Below are 17,068 nucleotides of genomic sequence, written 5' to 3' on the forward strand. Positions count from 1 at the left end.
CCCCCCCCCTTCACCTCCTCTCCGCCGTCGTCTATATCCCACCCTACCACATACGCGATTCACGAGAGAGGAATACCGGAATAACTATATCGGCGGCGGAGGAGCGGAGGAAGAAGGGCGGATCGCGTGAAAGATTTATTACCGCTTCGTGCTCAAAACGACGCTTTTTATCATATAGACGTTATGTACACCGTGTAAAACACCGCGTAAATCCCCGATGCGAGATTTACTCATTTTAGCCTCTTCTTTCTGCGAACGAGATTAGTCGTTTAAAAACTGTTCCACGCGAGCGCGGCGCAACACCGTGAAAGAGTAGCGCGCATGGTCGATTTTTGCGCGAAATCAGAACTGCGAGCGTGTCGAAGCGGCGGATTATCTCGTGTCACTAAACTTAGAATAACGACACTTTACCTTCTGGGTAAAAATGTTGTGATATTACTGGTATGATATTAGTATCAATATTTTTCCTCCGACATCGAGTATCTTTGCGTAGATATCTTCTTCCGATATTCGTATCCTTATTAGTATTACTTGATTTCAATACCTGTTCGATATTTTCGTTTTTTTATTCTTTACTCGCTCGATCTTCAAGATATTATGTATTTTTGCTTCGTGAAAATTATTCGTTATTAGTATTCGAAAAATAAGTATTTCTTATTTTTTAGATATTTTTTTCTCTCAGTATAGGCATCGTGAGATCAAACATTTCTATTAAGGCGCATTATTTCTGAATATTTATTTTTATTTTAATTTTTATTCATTTAACTAATGGAAGTAAAATCCTATGGTGTACAGATTAAAGGACGGAGGAAACTATACATACAGAATTAATTGAATATCTAAGTTGAATTGCAAAAAAGACCAAATTTTCTTTATTTGTGCATCGTGACTGCTGCATGTAGCATCGTTCAATCAAATAATAAGCAGTCACGATGAATATTCGGACATAATATCTTAATTGGAAATTTTCGGTGTCACTATGTTTAAGGAACAGGAACAGAAGTGCATTAATGGAGTCTTCTGTACAACGACGTTCCGGAAGTTGGGATTACCAAAAGCGTTTGAGTCATTCCCTTATTATAAGTTTCGATACAGAGCAAAGATTACATACCGATGGTAACAAGCGAGCAACATCAATAAATTACGTGTTTTTCTTACGAGATGTAATGAGAAATGAGACAAGTTTCATCCATGTGTAGCGGCGCGGATTTCTTGCCACGTTTCTTCGTTCCGGAGTGTAGAAAAAGTAGGCAGCCGGATGAAAGGGCTGTGCTGTCGTCGGCACGGTTTAAATTGGAACCGTGAACAGGGACCACGAATTGGAGGTTACAAGTAACAAGACTGGCGGAAAAGGAGAATAAGAGGAGCACGAGGGAGAGACGTGGCGACCACCAGAAGAAAAGCTCCTCCGGATGTATAACTGCCAACCAACAGGTTAACTCGGCGTCACAGCCGAACTTTCCGATCGAACTTAACGAAGTGTCGCTCGTAACTTCGGTCGTTTACCGCGAACTTTCATGAACTTCGACTGCAGTCCGCAGAATGTACGAGCGGGAGCCACGAGGCGGTCTCCTCGAATTTGAGAAAGCCGAGGAAGACGGTGAAGAATTGCCTCTGTCGCGAGGTTTATTTACGTCAATTCCGCGATTGTGTTCCCCATGTCAGAAGTTGTCTCCCGATCGTCGAGGACAATCAGAACACGAGCGGAAATAATGGGACAAGAGGGAGCACGTATTACCTTCTGCAACTTCTGAGGGAATAACAATGCCGGCTTTGGAAAATAAAATGACAAAAGGCCGGCTATAACGTGCAGAATAACTTAAGGTTATAACTTAAAGGAATAATAATATATTCTCCCCTTTTCATTCGTCTACATTATTTTCTACCTGACGATCTGACTCATAACACTGGTTAGCACAAAAATTATATCTTGAATCTGAGCCGTTAATTCTAACGAATTTATGAGAACTTATGAATGAGACATGTACTTGAATTTTTTGTAGGAAAATAGAGACTATTTCGATTCTTCCACTATTACATTCTTTATTTCGAGACCGTTAAAAAGACGCCTAATAATATAACAATTATAAAGAACTTTAGCTTTTCTAACAGTATGAAACATAAATACAAGAAATTACGATAAAAATATGCTCTGTTGTTTTATTTTCATATATCTCTCATACCATTAATTTACAAGAATTAAAATAAATTGTTTGTGAATCATAATAATTTTTTACTGTCACTTTGTATTTCAACAGATAAACAGAAAAATTCAAATTCAAAATGAATACAATTTAAAATACAAAATTTGTTGACTAGTGTAATTTATTTCACTTCTTCTTTTTATTTCAAATCTACCACTTGCTGAACTTTTTTGCAAAATAAACGACTAGTATCAATATAACAAACGGAAAAAAAAGGAACACCCGATCGCTAATGTTTGTGAATATGTTTCAATGTGCGCTCGATGGCAATCCCAGCGCCGATTTTTAACAGCCGGTGAACACGAAAAACTCGAACTCTCGAAAAAAGATTCTAACCCGAATTTGCACTCGTCTGTAATTTTTCCCAAATGGGGGAAATCGAGCTCGCACTTTGGCATCGCGGCAGAATCGATTTAAAACAATAGAACAGATTCAGCATCCTTAGTGAGACCGGGGCTGCATTGTCATCGATTGAAATTCGAGGCCAGCGTGCACGGTATAAGGCAGCTCGAAAGGAGTGGAGGAGAGGGGGAAGGGAGAGGGTGAGTAAGATGTCGAGGGATTAATTGAAAAGGGGAGCCGCGCGCACGGCTGCCGGTTCTCCATCTCGTTACGACGTGATAACGAGGGTGACCGAGCGCACTTGTTTAACGAACTGCGATCTCTCTTCCGAGAGAGAAAAGAAAGGGAGAGAGAAAGCGAGAGGGAGGGAGAGAGAGAGAGAGAGAGAGAGAGAGAGAACTCCTTCGTCGGATTCTTCGTTGTCGGGCACGAAACCACTACAAATCTCACGAGTATGATGGGTTGCTTCGAATTCGTCCTATTCGAAAGGAGAAGGGGGGTGGTTGTACTCCAGTCTTTCCGACCAGTCGTGATCTCGTTAACATGCCTGGCTATCTTGGCTTTAAAGGCGTGCATCTTATAATGATACGGTCCCGCATTATCGCGCCAGACGGGCGAGCGAGTGAGCGATCAAAACGTTTCCAGTCGTGCAATTAAGAGTCTGCGCCGGAATTCCGGAAAGAGCATTTTGGCTCGTTTGCGAGCTCGCAAACGTGTAGGATCCCAAAGCTGGAGTTAATTCCGGGACGCGCTCGCACCTCTGCAATGATATCACACGGCCACCGGGAGGCGAGAATCTTTTCCCCAATCGATGCCGGTATTGCGCCCGGAGTCATTCCGGTGTAAGTCGAACGAGGATACTATTAACGGTGCAGGTACCGCATTCACCGTTCCAAGCGGATTTGCTTAGACGTTTCCGGTTCATGTCGTCGTTCCTTTTGTGCTTTTCTTTTCTTAGAGACAAACCTATTTATCTAGAGAGAGAGAATGCAAGTGAGTAAGGCGCTTACGAGTCTCATTTATTATGGGATAAATGATAACGTGCGCTATAAAGTCCGAAGACAAGTACGAGAGGATTTCGTTTACCAAGTTGGTAATTAGAAAATGGGCTTCTCCGAGGCAAGCGAACGCGTTGCCGCTGCACACGGGGGAGGTAGAACTAATGGAAGATCAATATTTACTCGGGCCGTGTCATAAGATATTACATGAAAAGGACATTTCGGGAAGTACGAGAGATGGGCGAACGTAAGCCCGCCGAAGCGCGTCGCGATATTTCATAGGAAGCAAGTGTCAAGCGGTGTCCGCGGGATTTTAGACATGTTTGTACACGGAATCGGCGTCCGCCTTCTCAACTGTCGAAATTATGTCTCAAGATCGAAGTATCGGACGCATCATAGGAGAGCTTGTAAGTGTCACTCCATATGGTGTGACTCGATATCGTATATTCGAGTGTACGAAATAATAATATCGTATAAAATAAAAATAAAGAAATAAAAATAAATATATCGTGCACGTAATTACTGTAAAAACAGCTTACGTGACTAACTTGATCAATAAATTTGATACTCATTCCCGGGGCGATTTTCTGTGTATCGCAATTCGGAAAACTCTCCCTCTCTCTCTCTCCTTCTCCTCTATTTGCCCCTCCCTCCCTCTCTACGTGTTTGAAGTTGCGGTTCCGGTGAAAACTTCCGACAGTTACGGTAATCCCGTCTTCAGTCTCTGCAAACTCGAAACAATGTTACTTACGGATTCTGGTCACGCTTAATCCTTAAACAACAGGCGATCGAATTACCAAAGTAAGCAATTACCGAGTTCTCGATAATGATCATTCGTTTCTTCTTCGAAATCGCCAACTAATCTGAAGATCTGAAGGACTACGGGCGGCTTCAGTTGAAAGTTGGAACCCAAGTGCGGAAAACGAGGGAAACAATGTCGTCATTTTTAAATTGAACAACAAAATGTTAAATTCCACCCAAATATAAATAACACTTCAAGAATCGAATTTCAAACATACCGTTTACTTTTGGAATTTGTCGTGAAGACGAAAAAGAAAAGAAATTTACAATTGAGCGTACTGTTTAAAAGTAAAACTGACGTTTAATCTTCGCAAAATGCACTTTATCGTAATCATTAATTCATCTTAATAACTCGAAGCATTTCCAGCTTTAATCAAATTGTCCCTGATACTTGCTCGCTGATTACACGTAGTGTGTTGATTTTCCTACCGTTGATAGTCTTAGTTGAAGACCCTTGGAGTGAACAAGCAGTCCCTTAAATGGACTGTCAAATTGCAACCCTATAGGTATTTCATCCCTATAATTCGCCGTACCGGATAATCTTTCATCTCGCAAGCTCTCAACGTAGCCAATGCAGTCGGTACCGAGCATCGGAGAGTGTCAGTAGCGTCGGATTCAATGGCGAGCGATTTAACTGGGAATGCCTCGAGGCTGCCTACCACTTCAGCTAGTTAGAGGGTAGGTTTACCAAGGGTCGAGGAAATACTATGACGTACTCGAGCTTCGAGAAGATAATCGGAGAAGCTAGGAATTCCCGTTAAGATGCTGCCGGACAGCTCTCGCAAGTTCTTAATAGTTCCCGCGTTATTTGCCGTCGCTCGACCGCGATTAATCGTTTCGACAGAATTCCGCTGTTCCGATCGTTAAGTTTATTTCACAAGTACGTCGCGTTCGAAAATAGGAGAAATTAGCATTCCTTCATTTTTCCCTTATACAATGTATAAAACATTGCAGAAAGGAAATAAATATGTAGATTAATTTCTCAATTCTAAATATCAAACAATTTTTGTAAGGTTATTTTGTAAGACAAAATAAAGTCTAATTGACGTTCGTAATCTGTGATTTAGAACCGTCAAAAACAAAGTCATTTTCAGGTTAACTTTAAGTGAAAATGACGTAAGATTCCACGTAAATGTTACGTAATCCTAATGGCTGTGTGCTACCCGAGTAGTAGTTCTTTTTACGTGGTTTTACCTTAGGCACAACAAATGTCTCTCTTTTTCAAGATACACAGCAGTCCAATCTAGGAGGCCGGTTCAAGTTCGGCAACTCTCTCCTCTCAATTGTTACTTCGTTTGTACACACCTAAAATTCAGCAGATTGATGAAAAACTCTAAGCGTAAAGCGTTTCTCTGCTCTCAAATACGTTGCATTAACGTATTTTGCTATTCCAAATTGACCAACACTCGCAGATTGAAACGTTTTCAATTTGCAAAATTGTTTATATCGAAAATATTGAAAACTGATAAATGTTGTGTGTAAATACGGTTATATACATTTGAACGAAAATCGAAGGATTTTTTTTTTTTTTTGAGAAATTCACCCTGCCGTTTGATTCTGCAAGTGGACCGATTTTTCCCCCGCAACTTATAAAATATGCCTCATGCTTTTTGATGAGGATGCGTGCGTGTCACTTCTTTCCGGGGAATAGGCACCCAAATAGCACTGCCATTGATTGAAAAGCCACTCACTCGTACATCAATGGTAGAATTTTTCACGATATTTATGAACGTCGTTCGCGTACGCACAGAGTATCGCGCATTGCGCGGCATTAATGGTAGAAAATATTGTTTTGTCAAATAAAATATTTAAAGGACAAAAAGCGCGTGTATCCGGTCGACGGTCGTTCGACGGTCGAGCTGGACACGTAAAAGCAGAACACCGTATATTATTTTATCACCGCATATTTGAAGAGTGCGGGAATGTGGGAAACTTTTTAATATTATTATGCAAAATAGCCAACATGGTGGCAGCGACGATTTCCCTCACCGTCTGCATTTTAATTTCCCGCGATGACTCCGTATTTTCGAATCCGCCGGCACACGCGCGCCGTTTCCGTGATATTTACAAAACAAATATCTAAAGATAAATATAGAGGACGATATACGGCAAATGTTTTTGTTTGGATTGCCTAGACTTTTCTATCTTTAATCTAGCGTATAAATATAAGTAAGCCCCGCAGGCAGCGATATTTTATTTTACATTTCCTCTTTTCCACGCGTTATTTCTCCCCCCCNCCCCTCTTTTTTTTTTCATTGTTGACTTTAATCCGACGTTCCAGCTGGAACGACCGGTACGTCGATGCGCGCGTCGACGACGGTATCGTCATTTTAAGGAGTGCACGCGCGCACCCGCGGTATCCGCAGAATCCGGAAATACGGCGAAAGCACGATGGGAATTCGAGCGACTGTAAAAATTGACCGCGACGATCTCGCCGTACAAGCGGCTCGCGTCACTACGGCCTGAAACAAATCAAACGTCCGACATCGCGCAACACCGTCAATTAATAAAACCGTGCCGAATAAACCTGGGTGGGGNGTGCGAATTGATCGTCGCGGGAATATTATCGAGACGACGGCGTGTCTTTCAATCTTGCTGCCTTCGTTAACGGCGGGACGCGGCCGCGGACGTCGATTTACATATCAGCTCGATATCGTCGCCGGACGCAGTCAACACAGCGGAGGCAACTGCGGAGCAATTGCGACGACCGATACGTATCAGCGATATACCGCGTCAAACACGGGTCCATCGGCGCGCGCGATCGATCCGACGTCGATCGCGGATTCTGCCGGCGCGCGCGACGGTAAGCCCTCTCGCGTAATCGGAGTTACGCCGTGTATTCCCCGTCCTCGTGATTTCGCGGATTTCTCTCTTCTCGACCGGGCTGAATTGCTCCTCTCTGAGAGAGCGATGTCACGGCCGGATCCTCGTGGCGAGCTCGTTTCGTTTCACGACACCGCAAAAATGACGGTTTCGTTACTAGGGTAGTCACTAGCCCGAAATGCCGGCCGGGCGTCGTTTGCGACAGTCATCGAGATAAGAAATCCTTTGTAGCCTTTGGAATCATTTGACACGTCGCGAGGAAAGGAAGCCTGTCGCGACAGTCGGCGACGGTGCGGTCGCTGCGCGTTGCTTGCGTGATAAAGAGTGCGAGGGGAGAGCGCAGATTTAAAATGCGGAAGTCGAGAGTCGCGCGCGAACTGCGAGGTACACGTTAGGTGTGGTAAATATCTCCGGGTTACCGGAGCGTTGAACGAACAATGCCAGAGACAACGTACCTTTCGCTCAAGGTGTTTCCAGCATGCCTCACTTCCATCTTCCCGTTTCTAACGTCGAAGCGGCCATTAATTCCCCCATGTTTGTAATACTGTGTATATATTTGTCTTAACTTTGCTCAAAATTAACGTTTGTTAGATAGCCAAGTAAGGTTATAGAAAAGAATTGTTTTCAATAAATAATAAACTTACAAAGTAACTCTTTAATATCGCCATTGAAAATCCGACGGCACAGATCAACCACCCTTACGGGCTCCGAGAGTCTTGAATGTCGGATAATTGGAAATCATTTAAGGATTTGGAAACGCTTTTGAACCCGATTCGAGATTCTGTATCGAATACGTAAGTATCTGATCTTTTACGTGAGCCGAGTTCGACTTTCGCCCGCCATTCATCGCATTCTATCGGGTTGTCCGGCGTCTGATCAAATCAGGATTCTGGAGCATGTGGCAGTTGTTACCGAAGACACCTCGTTCCGATTCTGAGGTCAATGGGTCAGTCAATAGCGTAATGGCGGGAGATCCAATACTAACAAAGTAACAGTAATACACGTACTCTGTACGTGCTGCCCCTAGCAATGACAGCCGGCAAACGACAAATGATAGCGTTCGAGCGGTCGTATTTCGCGAGCAGCGAGTCACGCAAGATTCAGATTCACGATAGAAGTAGAGGAAAAGCACCGAAACCGAGATACCATTTCCGCTTTTGGGCCTTGAAGTACTTTGATAAAGGTATAAAATTAAAATTTATGCGCATGAATGCGAACCAACAATATTTCTCTATTAAAATATATGGCAAATTTATGGAAATTATTACATATTTACTTGTGCAGATAATTTATAATATTTTTTACGATGCTTGAGGAACGATATTTCTAGAAATTACGCTTCTAAACCGATATACTTATGATATCTATAGAAATTATCAAAACACTATCATTGTTAATTTGTTATTTTAATTTTCACAAGAAGATAACTCAACAAAAACGTCAACACAACAAAAAATCAAACAACGCTAATAACACAACCGAACGCGCTTGTAAATAGAAAGTTCTTGTCTACTTCAACTGCAACTATTGCACGTAGTAGGCAAAGTTCACATCCTGTCCGACAGGGTTCAATATTTTACAACCGAGAAACATGTCAGGTATGTCAGTTTACTACACCTATATCAGGTTTGATGCTTTTCCTCTAAAAGAGACGTGACGTGGAAGGAACGGCGATAAGATCACTCGGTAGACGATAATTTTCATTCTTCGGTATATTCATTAAAAAAATTAATATAATCAAGCTTACCTACAAAAAGAAAATTTCTTACAAAAAAATCAATTAACTACATTCATAAATTGATAGAGCTGGCGCTTTCTTGACGTTTCATTACGGGAATGAAACTAAATTAATTTAAAGTGCGGATTCAAAATTAAAATAAAAGAAATTAATATAACAAAAATAAATTAAAGCAAAATAATAGAATTTTCAAACATATTTTTATTATGAAAAACTTTCGAAAAATTTCCTTGGATATTTTCTAAACTAGACTAACTTAACGCATTATAAGACAAGAAAGAAGGGCCGGGAGGGGGGGGGGGGTATAACATATAGTATTACAGCAAAGATCCTTCTCAAAATTGCGCAGATGTTCCTTATTGATAGCCTGCCAAGCGGCGGCCGTGGAGTTTGCTAGACAATGTACGTGTACTCACACATTTTGGAAATTCCAGACACGTAACTCGGCATGCCGCAGTGATATTTTGGCGCTTGGATCAAAGTCCGTCGGTTCGAATCAACCGGGATCTTTTCGGTCGGGATCTCTTCTGTTACGTAATTGCACAATTACCGAAATAAGTTAACGTGTAACGGTTCGTTGCGCTGAATATCGAGCGATAGTAGATGCGTTCGAACCAAAACTTCCGTTTTTTACGTTAAAATCAATAATGCACATCATTCTTGCTGTCATAATGGGATTCAATTGTTACATATTTCGACGAGCCGGTCTACGTCGCGTTATTCGCGTTACGCGCGATAATTCGAAACGTTGCCGATTCGTAAACAGACGAATGTTTTATTTATTTCCTCTCAACATTTACAAGTGGAATCAGCGTTAACGGCATTCAATTTATAAATTGCTGTATTATTAATTAAACCGGTATTGAAGTTTTGCATTGCGTGGGCGATGATGCAGCACGAAATGGTGGGTATTCGTGGAAATCATTGAAGATAATGTGGAGTGAATCGCGAGTAGTTCGCACTCGCGCGGCGGAGCTGAAACGATTGTTTAGTCTTACGTTGATAGACACGCGATGCGCTTATTTCTCACTGCAGTCAATCTGTCGCAATTGTCGCATAATCGTCTGATAATTAGAATCGTCGACGCTGCATCTGTCGGAAGATGCATGGCGGTGGTTGCCAGTAGTGTGAAACTTCCTTAATCCCAACGTCGCCATCGGGATAATTACGTGACGTGATTTACATAGGACGCCTAATACGTTATAATCACTTGTACGAGCGCAATCACAGCCGTTATGCTATGACAAACGAGTCCCCTTGACGAAGCCAATTACAGTTTCACGCTTGTTAGATCGAGCTTACCGCGAGGCAGCGAAAAGTCGGTCGATAGAAACGTGCAAATGTGCGTCACGAAGTCACAAAAATTATCAAATATTTTCTTTAACGCGATGTTAAGCTGAAATTTTCCTCTCCGGTTGTCGCCAGAAAGTCGGGAGTCGCAATAGGTGTACGACGTGGCTAATGTAAGTGTATTTTTAAAAATTCAATTCCATTGTAATATCGACGAAAAGCGCCGGGGAAATTCAGCGTTCGGGAAATAGCTTTAGCACGTTATTGAGCATCGCTCGAAATATCGCCATTGCTCACATTTTCAATAGGAAATTTAATAAGACGCGAATTATAGGAGAACGTAATGTCGTTCGTTACGCACGTGAAGAATATATTAGGCGACACGCCGACTCGTCGAGAATTGTTTCACCGATATATTTGGAATCTAACAAATCGTGATCGTTCCTTTACTTCTTTTCCGCGCGTTCAAACGTCGTTCCCTCAAATTTTACGACTCTGCACGACGGCGTTTATACCGTGCACGAGTCTGGGCGCGTGTACCGCTTCGCCGTCTCGGAGATTTGGTCGAGGACCAGTAATCAAACCGTGGCCACTATTTTCGTACACGCGAAGAAGACTCCGTAACCCACGAACGAGGCTCGTCGACCCTGACTCAAATTCAAACAAGAGCCAGCTGACGCCTGTTACCTAATCCGGGGCATCTCGAGGTCTCGAGAACTGAACGATCGACGAATCTCTCTCTTATCTAAATGTATATATTTTCCTCTGTTATATATAGATTCATCTAATCTAATTAATTAAAAAATCGCGTTTCGATATCTATATTAATTAATTTTAATTCTATCAGAAAGGCTCAGAAAGACCTTTTTTCAATAAATAATGTGTTATAGAAATACAATAGTATCTTATCGTTTAAAATTACAATATAGAATTTAAGTAAAAAATGTGCCGTTTCTTATCGGTAAATAAGCAACCTGAACAATAATTTATTATTATATGTATTATGTAGATTATTATTACTAAAATTAAGTAATATAAAAAGAGGAAAAAAGAAATGTATCAAATAATAAATATAAAATTTCAGTACCGAAAACATGGTTCGATTAGTGTATTGACGTTTCAATTATATAATTTTACGGAATCGTTTAACGGTTTTACCTCTCGTTTGAGTATGTAACTAAATATAGAAAAATTGAATATTGAATTCTACGTATAACACTTGTCCCCACGTTTCATTATTATTTAAGACAACCTCAAACGTAGTAAAAACCGTCGTTAAAAACGTAGTATTAACAGTCATTAATTAGAAAGTAAAAATACCGACGAAAGTAGTTTCTCTCAGGCCTGAAGAGGTTTTACAGAGAAAGCTCTCTCGAGAACGTCAACCCTTCAATTAACTCGTCGGCCGAAAATACAGATTCACAGTGCGTAATTCTGACAAATAACGGATATTTTAAGTGGCCGATCAATTAACGCGGAATAAAGTGACTTTAATTGCGGAGTGGCTGTAATTGTAGAGCCACTAAGGGATACTAATACCGATATTATCGAGGCGACGAGCGAGGGCGACGTATTGGATTAAAGTAACGTCATAATGGCGTTAGCATTTTCACCGGGGGATTCTATTATGCCACTTAAAATATTTAAGTGAACGTGACGTTTGACTGGCGGATTATTCAACGGATGGGGACCGAGTACGGTATCTGGTCTATAGCGGGCCAATAATTCATTGGATTTAGCGTGCGCCGCTGAATTACACGGTACAAGTAACGTAATATAAAGTCGTCTTCTGGTTTCGGGGCGGCAAACAGTTCGATATAATTGGTTCAATTTGAGAAGGAAAAAGCAAAGCCACCTCGGATCCTCCTATATCTCGCACGCATGAGTAACTCGAAACGAAGAGACATTTTTCGTCGGACGGCTGCTCGCAGCTTCTATGCCGGGTTCGCGGAGATACATCGATTCGTTATCGAGATATTGCTTTCGTGCAGCCACGGACGACGAGAAGGGCGGTCGGTCTCGCGAAGATTTATGATTTCGCCGAACGCCGTTCGCCAATTTTTTTCCCTTTCTCTCCACGCCATCCACGATCGCGTCGCGTCGCGTCGCCACGTTCGAGTGTGCACGGGCATAAAATGAGAAATCGTTCCGTTGTTGTATTATCCCTTCCGACGTGGAAAGTAACGACGCGCAATGGAAGAATGTACGCGACGCCAACTCCGGGTTTGTCCCAGTACGATGTTTTGCGCTGCCAATTCGTTCGAACGACCCGTTCCGTTTCGTCAAGCCGGCTAAAGAAAAATCGAAAATGCCGGGAACACTGCCGTCCGCGGACACGCGATGCCGCCGAGTTATCGGCTGAATCTTCAGCGGTATTAATCGCGAATATGTCTCTAAGGGCAACACGGTGGAGTCCATTAATAAGTTTTCGTCGGCTCACGTCTACACAAACACGACTATTGCGAGTATTAAAGTGGAAACCGTGATCACCCGGGGATAAAGGAGTCCTTTTACGTGTTTCTTCCGCTTTGCAGCCTCGGCTCCGTACGGCGGGCCGGCCTGGCAGGATTTACTATCCTTTCGTGGTACCCTTGGCCAACGAACCGAACCACCGGGGTGTATCAATCACTCGAGGGCGCTTCTACCCCCCGCCGCCGGAAAGTTCAGTCATGTTCGAGCTACCAAGTTGCATCGGACTTATACATATGAAACAGGCCGGAACATACTGCGGCTTCGCGAAAGTTTCCGCGCGGTATAATATAAATATGAAATGAAGACGATCATCCGCGTAGTCATGCTCTGCCATTGTTCGATGACGATGTAGATATTTTTGTAAGATGCACCGGAAACGCATGCAGCCGACTTCGAGGAGCGAGAAGTTGATTTCGCGGAGGAAAAGCATCAAAACTGACATTGGTATGGTAAACCGACATACCCATGTTTGTCGGTAGTAAAGTATTATTACCCTGGACGTCGGACAATACACGCGTGTACATGAACTTCGTCCACTGTGCAATCGCAGCTGAAGTGGCAGTTTCTGTTTGTAAGAGCGTTCGATTGTGCTGTTAACGTCGTTCGATTTTTCGTTGCGCCGAAGTTTCACGGAGCTTTCTCCTTGCGAAAATTAAGGTAACGAATCAGTGATGAATAATTTATTTGATAATACTATTTTATAGTGTGATACGTAGTTTTAAACTTTTCACTTTAAACTTTGTGCCAATTTCTATTCCCTTGAACCGCGCAAGAAAAGTTAGAGTTACGTTAATGAGTTCTTGCTTACTGTCAGGCATGTAAGAATATATAACAAATATATAAAATAATATAATTTCAGTGCTTTCATTTTATTGTTTTGATTATTTCCTACCAGATATCATGGATATGTCGGTTTTGGGACTTAGTTTTTAGAAGCGTCAATTCATAAACATCTCAAAGTAGTTACTTGCAAGAGATCTAATAATTTTCTCAAGATCGTTGCATATTTTAGGAGAGAAGTGTTGTTGGTTTGCATCCACGCACATAAATTTTAATTTTACATCTTCGACAAGGTTTTAGAGTCTAAAAACAAGATTATATGTCGATTTTGCTGCTTTTCCTCCGCAATATCTCAATACTTCGTGATGTTTATATGCGCGCTCTCATCATTGCTCGATATGTGAGCGAAGAAATTATTGTGGCTCGTGTGTGCAGAAATGTCGTGTCTCGAAGGACGGGAGGATCGAGTCGGACATACGTCGGTAAATCGATATTTCTCGATAAGTCGCTTGATGGAATTTTCACTGTACACAGCACTGGCCGCGGCCAGTCGATGACGGTGCACAAATTGAAGTCCTGCTTGTCCGCGTCACGTACAATGCCGCTCGCGTTTCCTGCGATCTCTTCTTGATTACCAATACATCTCAATCGTTTCCAATCTCCATTACTCTCAGAGTAACGTTGTGCTCCATCGTACTTACTTTTAATCGCGTTAATTGTTAATGTACAGATAGCCGGAAAGAGCGACTAATTCGATCTCTGTTTTATATCCCACAAAGAGCTTTTTTTATTACCTCGTAAAAAAAGGGGGGAGGGGGGGAAAGGAAGCAATGGCTCGAGTATGACGTCTCTAAAGCCGCCGCTGTCAGCACAATTGGATTTACAGTTGAGGAGTTTGTCGTACTGCACGTTTAAATCCAATCTGCGACATTTACGTAATGTAGCGTTTGTAGTCTGACAAAATTATTTTCATTTCAATTCGTGATACCTCAAAGAAAGCTCATGCATTGCGCATGTGCTTTCGCGTTGTTATTCGTTCCGACTTTACGTAACAATTATTTGCAACAATTGCACATAATAAACGCTTTCGACAAGTGAAATTTGATCGCACTAACGTCGTTTGTCACCAGCTCAGTGGAAATATGTTTGTAAATTAGCAAAATGGTCCACTATTAACTGCGGATGTTTATGCAAATATATACTTTAACAGAGAACAGAAATTAACGGCGGAATATGTTTTATTATGCCGGTATAGAGAATGCGATTTATTAAACATTAAATGCAAATGCAGTTTATCGCGTTGGTAATTGTATCGTATTGGTAATTAGATCGCAAATGTTTATGCAAAGTGAGTGAGTAATAAATACGGAGATAATTTATTTATTAATCACTCGAAATCCACCATTTTTCTTATATATACAGGATGTCCCACCATAAGCGGCCACCCTCTTTTATCTTCTAAATTAAAAGAGAGAGAAAGAGAGAGAGAGAGAGGAAATTTTATAGACAACTACTGTATTCACAATAAAGTTTAGTTAAAACTATTTATAATTTAATACATATTTATTATTATCTATCTCTCTTTTAGTTTGGAAGATAAAGGAAAGTGGAAACTTATAGCGGGACACTCTGTGTATGTATGTAAAATATATTTTACATTTGTAATTTCAGTTATCTATCTATTTGATATCTTATCTATCTATCCAATGAAAATATATTCCTTTTACATAAATATTCGCAGCTCGGTCGACATGCGATGAACGGAACGGCATTGTATAACTGTGCCGTCAGAAAATAAGAGACCCATGAAACAACGAGGCGTTATTCGACGAAGCTCAGGTGCGGCCCATCGATATCGTTCGTCCGACCGCACTATTAAACGTTCCACGTTCGAGATTTAAGTCGCGTCTAATGCTCTCTACTTAACCTTCTCGCTCGAGAGGAAACGATGTTTGTTCAAAACATTTGCTCCCGAGATACGAGAGAGATTCGCGGATCAAAGGTTCTCCTCGTTCGGAAAGAGTTCGCCCCTCCAACACGCTCGCCTTTTTTTCCCCGCATTATCGGCGAACGGTGCGCGGCAGTAAAGTGAAATCTGGCTCGCAACGTGTTCTTGCCGCCGGCAATTTTGTAGAACTTGCCTCGTGGCTCGTTCGAAAATCGGTTTCTCAAAGAGATACGATATACCTACGTGTGGGGAATCGATTATTGATCACACGACCGCCGCGAAAGTGATTGCCCCCTCGGTATTCTGGTCAGCGTCTGCGAGAGAGTCGGGGGTTAACTTAAACCATGGCGCGAGATAAATAATTTATCCCCGGCGATTAATCCGAACGTACATTATACAACCTCCACGATGTTCACGAAACTCATGAAGGCTATCGGACGCATGAGTGCTCGGCGGCGATGAATTATTCCCTTCTCCCTCGGCAATCACACGATTACTTATCAATGCGATTCTGAATAATTATTTTCGTGAATTTTAACTTACAAGGAAAGGCTCCTAGGTGTCCCTCTTTGATTTTAACAAAACTTTGGAGGTTTATAGAGGAGGCAACAATATTCGATACGTAATTCTTCATCAGCCACCGAACATGTTTAAGAAGTGAAATCGGTTCTCGAGAATCGGCCAAATTTTTATTTTCCGGCTATATTTTTATAAACAAATTAATTTGTGTACTAGTGAATAGATTTAGAAATTCTGTATATTTTGTATATTTACGAAATTATGCTATCATGTTCCGTCCAAAAATTATAGCCAAGAGCAAAAATTTGATCGATTCTCGAGGGCTGATTTCATTCCATAAATATACTTGGTGGCAGATAAAAAAAATACATATCGAATATTTGATCTTAGCTCCTTTTATTATCTTAGCTTCTGCCGTGTTGTAGAATTTCAAGTTTAACACGGGGCTCAAAATTTCGACTCGGGATCGTATCAGAAATCGACTTACCCTCCAAGACTCGAACACAGTCAATGTGGTTTGGGTACGGGTCGGGATAATTTGGACTATAAAATTCCCCTTTCGCGTCATCCCCGATCTGGAACTTCTCGCAGGTGTCTAGAGCGTGCCTCATGTGACGTCGTGGCATCGTGACGGCTTTCATGGACGGCGCCGTCGTGTTTTTCAGGCCCTCGCGCGCGAACGTCCCGGTTGATGGTCGTGTCTCGGGCGTCGGTACTATCTGCACACATTGTAAAGTCACATTTGAATTTGTATGCGAGCGTCGTCACGTGTCAAACGGTTCGGGGCCCTTCTATAATTCACGCCGCGGCGTCTCGACACGAGCCGGGAAATCGTGCGTGGATAAAAGGAAATGAAGGGAAAATGCCTTCGGGCACTCACGGATCATTTTTACGCCCCCTCGCGCGCGCGTCCCTCTCGTCAACGCGCGCGTGTTCCGCGCGTTAATTTCGATTGAAAATCTATGACGATCAATGAACCGTAAGCCTTTAATACCGGGATATCAGGCCGTTAATTAAATGGCAACCGGTATCCGCTTTGGGCAACTGGTATCGCGGCAGCGTTGAATTATAGTTATCGCCCGTATTACGATATTGGAGAAACGGCGCTGAATAATTGCGACTATTATGTCGTTACGATCGGCGATATCGCGTG

At 42.1% G+C, this 17,068-nt stretch overlaps 1 protein-coding gene across 1 annotated transcript in view; it reads right to left on the bottom strand.

The window, feature by feature from the left end:
- LOC106746426 overlaps window positions 1-17,068 on the bottom strand; it is a 154,084-nt gene that overhangs the window by 43,568 nt on the left and 93,448 nt on the right. The window contains exon 4 of the mRNA XM_014623032.1: window positions 16,403-16,634. Coding sequence (XP_014478518.1) covers window positions 16,403-16,634 — 232 coding nt within the window. The remainder of the gene's footprint in view (window positions 1-16,402; window positions 16,635-17,068) is intronic.

Source organism: Dinoponera quadriceps, unplaced genomic scaffold (genome assembly GCF_001313825.1).
Source record: "Dinoponera quadriceps isolate SergipeBrazil2010 unplaced genomic scaffold, ASM131382v1 scaffold566, whole genome shotgun sequence".
NCBI lineage: Eukaryota > Metazoa > Arthropoda > Insecta > Hymenoptera > Formicidae > Dinoponera > Dinoponera quadriceps.